The 10310-nt window shown below is 40.5% G+C and overlaps 1 protein-coding gene across 1 annotated transcript; it reads right to left on the bottom strand.

Moving 5' to 3' along the window:
* Positions 1-550: 550 nt before the first annotated feature.
* Positions 551-9250, bottom strand: LOC112464361 (neogenin). The gene is made up of 26 exons (XM_025031306.1): positions 9214-9250; positions 8839-9004; positions 8586-8725; positions 7448-7615; positions 7236-7358; positions 6983-7145; positions 6773-6900; positions 6527-6686; positions 6315-6430; positions 5641-6055; positions 5297-5573; positions 5005-5211; positions 4604-4913; positions 4357-4515; positions 4060-4265; positions 3786-3941; positions 3544-3706; positions 3291-3485; positions 3036-3065; positions 2718-2847; positions 2399-2628; positions 2005-2109; positions 1596-1807; positions 1309-1519; positions 786-925; positions 551-649 (listed from the first exon to the last, which is right to left on the bottom strand). Exons 1-26 carry the CDS (start codon positions 9248-9250, stop codon positions 551-553), a joined length of 4446 nt encoding a protein of 1481 aa, XP_024887074.1.
* Positions 9251-10310: the final 1060 nt, after the last annotated feature.

Here is a 10310-nt window from a genome sequence, read left to right as displayed (position 1 = left end):
AGAAAAACACGCCGGAAAATCGATCGTGTTAATTAGATAATTTATGTCCCGATCGGTATACGCGTCCAGCACATTTATACGCGATTACATTGTAACGTCTATAACACGAAAGCGGGCTCATCGAGTTTCCTCGAGCGGCCGATTGCGGCACAATACTTGCCTGTTCGCGTTATCAAAAATACGCCGCAAGAACGCGACGCTGTCAGATTATACATTGGCAAGTACAATATTGAGTTTTACACTCAAGACGAGCAACGCTAGTACCGGAGAGAAGAGAAACGTGACGGTATGATTGGGCGAGCCATTGATCGCCGTGTCCCAAAATTAAATCAAACGTCTGGGTCACGCATTAATTGCGCCGTTCATCGACGCTAATTAACTATACAATATTCGTTTTCCATACGTGATCCTGATAGTAATCGTACAAATTTATTGCGGAGAAATTTGGCAAAAATGTGACAATTTAATTTACCTCTCAGGTACTAACATTGAGAATGTAGCGTTGCAGTCTATCCATCAGTTAGGATGGCACAAGGCTTAGGAACCTACTTTAGCATTCAAATTCCGATGCTGTTATGGCATTCAGATCTTTCATAAGACCCTCTAAGTTGGCCATTTCCTGATTCAATTCTTCGGTGCTGTACGAAGGCTGCAACCATAATTAAGCTTGATTAAGACACAATTGCGCAAAGTGGTCGCAAATAAAGTAATATTGTATTACACGAGTCAACACATGTTACACGGACCCAACATACACGGACGTACGTAAAAGACCTGTGATTTACCTTTAACCGTTCAACTTCCTCCGAAGTATGTGCCGGATTTGACACAGAGGCTAAGCGATTCTTCGTTAATTGCGACGACGAACCTTGAGGTTTTTTGTACGGACTCCCGGACATCGTTGGCCTCACTGTCACTTGTGACACTGTAATTACGGAAAATAATAATTGTCAGCGTTCAACAGCTTAATAAAAGAAACACAAAGAAAAAAATAATCATTCTTTGTAGATTTTTAACTTCAGAAATCTTCTAATACAATACATTACAATCGCGCAGAAAGATTCGAGATCATCAGATTGAATTTTCAGCCTTTGTTATAAATTTTCCTTTGTTATAAACTTTGATTATAAATTTCTCAACATTTTGCTAAAACATTTTAAAGACCAACATAGTATTTTATCATAGTTTTTAGTACCAATAAAATTATGTAGAATGATTCTCTCTTTCGTTTTTTGGAGCGAGGTGGGTTGAAAAAAAGATATTTTGGATATTTTACATTAAATTGTGTAATCAATAAACAGTACTAACCACCGTGTTTCTGTTGCGCCGGTGTCGAAGGGGCACTCTGCGGCGGAGGAGCCGGCACGCTGAAGCTCTTAAGAGGATGCCCTTGCAGCCGCTTGCTACCATTGCTCTCCACCCCAACGGCACTGTTCATCGGTTGAGTGCTATTGCCATAATGACCGGGGGTGTATTGAGTGTTACCGCTGTACGATTGCCCGCTCGTACCATAAGATAACTGAGGAAATAAGAAAACAATGCACAATCTCGCTATCACGCCGTCAAACAATTGACGCACGTACTTGAGATCCTACCTGACTCTGTAACGGCTCGTACGAGCTAGGCATGTTACAAGAATCCGGGCTGGACTCCGGGGTCGGTTCCAACGTGACGTGCGCGCGATTTAAGCTATACTGCGCGACCGTTCGCGGATAGTTTTGTCTCACCGACGACGTATCGCTGCACGAGGTGTGGATGGTCGGCTGCGACATGCTGGTATTCACAATCGGCGTAGCCGTAGCTATAGCTGCAACAGGTCAGAAACTTTGACATCCACATTGCAACGGTGATAGCTGATATGAATTATGCGTTTTATCGCTGTGTAAGTTTGCTTTGTTGTAAAATAATACTTTAAATAGTTTGACCGCTTGGAATATAAAAAGGCATGTTACATCATTACGGATATTGTGCAAGATTACGAGTGACAACCCTACTACTACTTACGCTGATGCAAAGGTGCACTGTCAACGGGGAGTGTAATTAATTTAGGTTTGTGGCTTCCACGACTGTGCTGCCTGCTCAGGGTTGAGCACTTCTCGTCAGTGTTACCTAATAGGAAATCAATGAAAAGCAACCAAATAACAAAATCAGGAAAACTGCAAATTAAATGTATGAGATCTCTCTCTTTTTCTCTCTCTTAAGTGCATTGTGCATGGGAAAAATTGAAATAATTGAAATACGCGATTCAAAAGTAAAATTACTAAAATAGTGTGGTAACAAAGAAATTATGTTATCCTTGCTTATGCAAATCAACTAAACGGGACTGCTGTTAGTTTCGCGATGTGGAATGTTTCCTGTGATGTTTGATATTGCAGCAGTGTATTCCCCGACGACTTACCCATATAACTTGGCACGTAAGTACGCTTATCCAGCGAACTGGAATTCCCATGTATATCTTGATTATATTCTGGATTGCTCGACCTAGGTAATGTATTACTGGTGACGCCGCTGGTGGAGGCTTCACCATTTAGCGACGATTTCTCAAGCGCTTTCAGCTCCATTTGATCATGATGAATCCACAAATCCGGCGGCTTGATATTCGTCTTCTGATTCGAATCTTTCATATATCTAAAGGATATAAAAAAATATGAATTATTGACACATTATATCTTATGATTAGAAGTGTTAAGACATGTAATTCGATTACTAAGACATACCCCTTCTTTCGATCTGGCGAGCTTGGATTACGTTTACAACACACTACGACCACTACCGATATGGCAGTGATAAAGACGATCGAGAGACCTACTATGATGTAAATCAACAGATTCGAAAAGCTTCGTCCATCTGGAAAAAGACAATTATATATTTTACTAGATGATTGAAATTATTATCCTATATTTTCTTTTTGAAACACAGAGATTATTTCTTATTTTATATTCAAAGAGATTTAATTATAAGTTTTGTAACAAAACATGCTTAGACGTGCATAATTAGGATGACAGAGGAAAAGGAAGATTGGGACAATGTCTTACCTCCATGCAATTCATCATCCATGCCATTGCCTACCATAGAAATAAAAAATAAACATAATAATTAAAGCAGTGATTTGTGAACGGACAACGGAATGCAACATAAAGCGGATAGAAATAATATATATGCAGATAATGCTACGCAATCATTTATGGTTAAATCAATGCAGGCATTATCCTGTATATATTACAACTGTACGAACATAATCTTTAACATCAATCAACATCGATATGATAAATAAAAATCGAATTATTTACTTTGTGGTGTTTTAAATGAGACTGTCGTAGAGAATGGTCCGTATCCCTTGGAGTTACGAGCTTGGATTTTGAAGTAATACATCGTGTTAGGATGTAGACTCTTTACGATGGCATCCACCTTGTCGCCAATGACACCTTCGACCAACCAATCGCGATCCCATCTCGTGTTGTCAGTTGAATAAATTATGAGATATCCTAGAAATTGATGTGGCTTAGTAAACGTACTTTATTTTTCAAATTTAGGATTACCAACCTGTAATTTGTCCATTGGGTTGCTTAGGAGGTTGCCATCGCAGCAGAACAGAGGTCGGACGATCCTCGACGGTTTGAATGATCAGATCTCGAGGTGCCGTGCTAGGTGCAGCCTCTTGCGTTTGATTTAGAACGACCATACTCCACGGCGAGCTTCGTTTACCCTATGGAAATGATGCTTATAAGATAATAGTCTTCCTTAACTTTATTACGCTGTACACCCACAATCCACATGTCTCGTACCTTGACCAGCTTAACTGTAAACTCATACTGCGTATTGGGTTTCAAGTCGTGAATCATACAGTTGAGATCGGTAGCATTGTAATATTTGTATCTTGGGCTACTGCTGTGATGGTAGAATGTATAACGCACCACATAGTATCGACTATCGGTGATATACTAAAAATAAATGTTCTCGTTACAGATATTTCTGCCTGACCTCTTCCTTACATGCGTCACACATCTTATGAGGTTTTATAATACAGTACGATTTTATATATATATGACGTAAACGTACTTGACTTTTCGATAAGGTCGTGTCTGTCCAATACAGTACAACGGTAGAAGCCGAGAGCACGATAGCTTTAAGGCCAACGGGTGGTATTAAAGGCACTGCGGATTCAGATACAAAACGTTCGGGAGTTCTTACATTCGCGTATGCTGGCTGACCATCGCCAACATTATTCGTTGCTCTTAAAGATATCACGTACTCCGTTGTTGGTTCTAATATCATGACAGAAGAAAGGGATTAATAAAAATTAAATTGCAAAATATTTCGTATCAAAAGTAGAACATTTTGGTGTATTCTTTTTACCTATAGGCTTAATAGCGTAAGATCGTTGCTTTCCATCAAGAACCTGTATCTCAACATCGGGGTAGCCTTTGCCCCAGCCTAACTTATATTTTCTCACTTTAATGCTTTGATCTTTCGGGGGATGCCACGATACTAGTATAGAATCCGCCATGGCATTCGCTGTAATAACAACGCACGAAGATGATTTCAGATTTGTAACGAATTAACAATTAAAATGCCATCCTATATTTTGCACATGGATTCTCACCTCTCAGATTACTGGGCGCATTAGGTACTTTCGTCTCGTCCAAATCGTTCTCGTATGTCTCTATCTTTGTCCATTCCGTCCAAGGCCCAGTTCCATTGACGTTGAAGGCACATATGCGGACTTGGTACACAACGTGCTTCTCGAGCCCATTTAGCACGTACAAACGTTGATTTCCTTCAGTTGTCACCGTGATCGGGGATCGCCGATCCCCGGATCGAGGATCGTGCGGGTATCTGCGGTACCGTATTCTATAACCCGTGATTATCCCATTCTGTCCCTCGAGTGGAGGTTCCCATCTTACGATAATACTCTGGAAAACAGACATTTAGGGAAACTCTTTGAATTATCTGTATCTATCGATTTAAATTATTTATTGTGTATAATCGGATACGCGGTATTACCGTTGAACTAGCTGCTTCTAAGGTAACGTTATGCGGTGGTTGCGTCGGTTGTGCACTGTGAGTCCGAATTACGATATCCTTACTAAACGCGCCCGGGCCATTTTCGTTGACCGCTTGAACTCTAATACTGTATTCCGTATAAGGCACGAGATCTACCAATTCATACGTTGTACTAGTAGTTTCACGCGTTATCTCTTCACCGTCGCCCTGAGAATATGACAAAATTAAACAGTTAGTAACGCTTGACATTGTCAGTTCAACATTAGTAGTTTTCAGAAAAAAGTTTGTATACCTCCATAAATGTAATAATATATTTAGATATTCGTCCATTAATAACTTGTGGTTCCTCCCACGACAAAGTAATACTCATGCTGCTTGTCGCATGACCCTCCAGATTCATCGGAGGCCCAGGAACATTGGCCTCTATTAGCGTTGTAATTTGTAATACTTCACTAGGAGCACTGGTGCCTCGAGAATTTTGCGCGACCACATGGAATTGATACGTCATACTGGGCTGTAAACCGCGTATCATGGCCTCCAGTTTCTGCTGCGTGTTGACAACTCTCTCCCTACGAATAGACGATGATCGGTCATTTCACACTCACACGTCCTCATTTACTTCCATAGGATAATTACCTCATGGCCCCTTCCTGTTTATAATGTATGAAATAATTGAGAGTATCGCTGTTCGCGTTTTCCGGCTCTTGCCAGCGTAGCGTGACGAATCTCGCGGTAACGATGACGAGGCTCAAATTCCTCGGTGGAGAGGGTACGCCACCCCCGTCGAACGCTTCCAGAGTATCTGTGTCATCTACAAAACGGGATTCCGGGTCGTAAAGGGAGTTGGGATACTTAAACGAGCTCGGGAGGAGATCCGCGGGATCGTCAGAGGGACTGATTGAAAGTGGAGGACTCGGCATGTGCGACGAAAACGTGTGTCCTAAGAGAGTACTCGGGTGTTGCCATGTCTTATTATACAACTGCCGGTGTAGCAATAATTTTTTCTTAGGAACTGTCTTGGGAGTTGTTGTTCTATGGGGATTTGCTTTCTCTGCATACGTGACGTTAGCATGCAGAACAGTTAATTAACGAGGAACACGTGAGGGAGAGAAATAAATAAAGACAAAATTAAAATTCCAAATAGAAATAAACGTAAAAAATAAGAATGTAATTTTTAAAAAATATACAAAAGATAAATATATAAACAAAACAAAAAAATTTCGATATTTATCAACCAATAAATATTAAGAAAAGAGAGTGTATGCGTTTAAAAAACAGGTTCTATCTACATTTTATCTCGCAAAACTCACTGGGCTGGTTAATTGTGAGACGTGCTGAGGCTTGAACACTACCGGCAGGATTCATTCCCATGCACTGGAAAATTCCTGCATCTATGGGTAACAGTCCATTGATTCTCAGATTGTATCTGGAAACGGAAGTATTGAAATTTTAAAATAACTTATTGAACACGATTTTGCGAAGAATTTCTTCAGCGAAGTAAGAACATTCTCTAAACACACACCCATTGACAATTTGCCAGTACGCGCTCAACGTGATACGCTCGCCATTTTTCAGCCAGGTAATTTTCGGTTCCGGTTTTCCATAAATCTCGCATTCGAATTCTAGATCTTGACTCTCGCTCGCCACTTTATCCTCCGGCTTCTTTAGAAACCTCGGCGGAACTGAGGGCCAAATCAAATTAAAGCGTCATACTTTAATATCACAGCAGGGTAATAACTAAAGACTTCATGTGCACCAGAAAAAATACCTTGTACGATTAATTCAGCAACTGCATCCAGAGATTCGACCTCGTTTTCCGCGCGGCATTGATACGAACCGTGATCGGATTCTCGGACATTTATGATCATAAGACTAGATGCTGCGATCTTTCGATATCTTGAAAAAGATGTACCTCTCGTAAATACCACATTCAGATTCGTATCTCGTTGGTTAATTAACTCAAAGTTAATTAACATACCTAGAGTCGAGTGACGTCAAATCGAGAGCGACGCCGTCTTTAAGCCAAAGAATCGTCGGTTTCGGATAGCCGTTGGCGGCGCATTCCAGGGTCACGTCAGACCCTTCGGTGGCTATTTGTTGCAAGGGTTGTGCAATGAATACTGGAGCGCTAGATCCCTCATCTGTACGGCCGAATAAAACATCCGTCAATTTGACGTGTTCCATTGACGTGTTTAACACGTTTATTAGTTACAATTAGCGAAAAAACTTACCGATGTCACTAGATAATAATCCTAATTGTGCTTTGTTGCTCAGTCTATATTGGCCGTAGCCGCTAGCGTTACATCTGTACGATCCTACATCGTGATACTGAACATCGTCGATTTCCAACGCGCCTGTGGGAGGATCAGCGAGATAAATTATCAATGACGATAATTAACGTGAAAGAAAATCTTAAATTAAAAACCGTAGACGTCCATCGTACCTGACGGCAAAATTGTCATTCGACTTTTATCGAGCACTAAAGGATGTTCGTCCTTTAACCATTGTATCTTTAACAAACTCGAGGAAGCGGGTAGCGCACAACTCAAATATGCAATCTGTCCCGCGTAAACCATGGTGTCCTGAGGTTCTCTTTCGAAGCCGGGAAGGCCTTCAAAGAAAGTCAATATTACATTTATCGTATAAGTGCTACCGGAAGTAAGCGATCACTTTTCAGAGCAAAGAGGATTATCTTATCCCTTATCTTCTGTCTAAATTTAATCATTTAAAATATATTATAGTTCAAGGAATTCCAAGATTAACTTATATCCGATATTTACCATATTCGCGAGATTTTTGGAGATACGCGCTATTAAATATTAGCTTTTATATAATACCAAGTAACAAAATTGTAGTAATATTTAGTTAATAATATATAACATCAACTTTATTAAACTTTTTACATTTTTCAATTTGTGTAGTTTTTAAAAACTCGTAGTTGTAAAACAACAAGTGATAGAAAATCCAGCGCGATTGGCGAAAGCGGATCTGTGCACGCTTTTAGAATTTTTTTTTTTATGCTTCAATTGCACTTCGATGTTGTTTTCGATATCGAAAAACTTCAAAACATATTCCAAATCTTGATTTAAAAAAAATCAAAGTTTTCTCTCGACACAAATATTTAAAAAAACACAAATGTTTGTAGCATTTATACAGACTTGTAAAACAACAAATAAGTTATTCTTATATCTGTTTTATAAAACAGATGCTTTGAATCTTTATGAAGATTTCTAGATAAAAATGGACTTTCTATCATTTAACGTTTCATAGTTATAAATTTTTAGAAGCAATTATAAAAACTTTTAAACAATTAGGCAACAAAAACTGTCAGAAAATCGATATTTAAAAGCGCCTAATACATTTTGCAAATAGATTTCCCTTAGAGTTCGTTGAACCACAATCTCTCAGGATAAGTAAAAGCCCGAGGAGTCTCTTTAATGAGTTAAGTTTAAGGAGTTATCTTTTTTCCAAAAAGTGATCGTTCGCGCATCAAAGTGATCAAGCATGATCAAAGGCATCAAGCATGATCTTTCTCGGGAAGTTTTCAAGCACGTGTCACTACGAAGAGCTCGGATACTAACTTGCTAGTTTGATTGTGGCTGTCCGAGAAACAATCGCTCCGACATTGTCTATGGAGGCTAAGCACTGATAACTCCCGGTTAATTCTGCACTACCAGCGTACACGCTATTTATGTACAAGGACCCGTTCGCTAGCTTTGATCTACAAAAACAGAATTGGGAATCGTTCCGTCAGAATCTGGACGGTGAGGGCAGGTGGACGTAGCAATAAGAGGGAGGAGGAATCTCTCCTAAGAGATGCGTCACGCGTATTACCGGTAACTGTCCCCGATAAACGTGATCGGCTGACCGTCGTCCGTACGCCAGTGTATATTCGGCGTCCCAAAGACGCTCTTCGCCTCGCAGTCCAGCCTCGCGGGACCTCCTTGTTCCACCACCACATCCCGCGGCTCGATGATGAAGTCCAAGCCTCCCGCGTTGACTGCAAACAGAAAGGGGAGAGATAATTAATGACGGAGGAAACGGACAATCGTCTCCGTATAACGAGATCCTGCAACGAGAAAATCTCTATCGTCCCCGCGAGCCGAAATTCAATTTGTCAGATAGAGCGATTCGCGCTTCCGGATAAGAGTCGCGACGATATCCCCGGGGGGTTGTCTCCCCCTTCCCCCCACTTTCGAGCGTGTTTACGAAGGGGATGTTTAACGATCACACCCGGTACCCCCATGTTAGAAGCAGCAGTTATTGCGCTATCGAATTTCGGACCCCACCATTGTGCGTCTCGTGACCCATTCGTGCACAACGCGCGCTAGTTAGGGGGTGTAGATGTTAAAAGGGGGCGGAGGAGGAAGAGCCGGGCGTATCGGATGGTTCGTCTAGAAGGGAGAACCGGCTGCGAGAGAGAAGGAAAGGGGGGCGGGGGACCATCCGAACAAAGGGTCGTCCACCCTATATAGGGACGGACGCTTCTGCCTGCCTTGCCAGCTTAGCGAGACGCTGCCGAATGCCTGAATTCTCTCTCTCTCTCTTTGTTTCTGTCCTTCCCTCGTGTGTGACCCCTAGTGCGATCGCGTTATCGCGATACGAGACGATTTAACATCGTGAATCGACCGCGAAGAGGGAAATGGAGACGAGAAAAGCGAGAAAAAGACTGCTCGCCGTTCGCCGACGTATTTTTATAAGCGACGTAGCGAGAAATCGCCTCTGAGAATGATTCTTTTTCTTCCGAGAGGCTGACTCGATATTTTTCGACAGTACAATACTGCGAGATGTTCCGAGAAAAAGGCTGAATAATGATTCTGCTGGAATATGGTCTTTTATTTCCCAGGCAATACTACACTGTTAAATTCGTAGTGTCAAATTATACTCAATTTAAGTAATTTTTAACCATTCCTATAAATCGTCATCGCTCCTACCTAAAATGTCATTAATTTAACTTTAACTAAAACAATGTTAATTCAATTAAACCAATAGAGTTAGAATAATACTGTTTTGATAAAATAATAAATGTCAACACACATGGTAGTTAAAAATAACAAAATGATATTTAGCTCAAGACATTAATTTAAATTTCACCCTTTAATAATATTTAACAGTGCAATGTACACGATGGTTACAAAAAATATGTCATATTATTTTATTATTATATACCAATTCCATATATTCATGAAAAAATATGTAGACTTCTAAGATGTGACTTTGATAAATCTAGAAGAGATACCACTGCCGTATTTCTAAGTTATGATTACGCTATTTAAAAATATACGTGTAAATTTTTCGCCAGTTTA

This window comes from Temnothorax curvispinosus, unplaced genomic scaffold (genome assembly GCF_003070985.1).
Source record: "Temnothorax curvispinosus isolate PA1 unplaced genomic scaffold, ASM307098v1 QBEX01014151.1, whole genome shotgun sequence".
Lineage (NCBI taxonomy): Eukaryota > Metazoa > Arthropoda > Insecta > Hymenoptera > Formicidae > Temnothorax > Temnothorax curvispinosus.
Note: the sequence above shows the minus strand (reverse complement) of the source record. Positions and strands in the feature narration are given on the sequence as shown.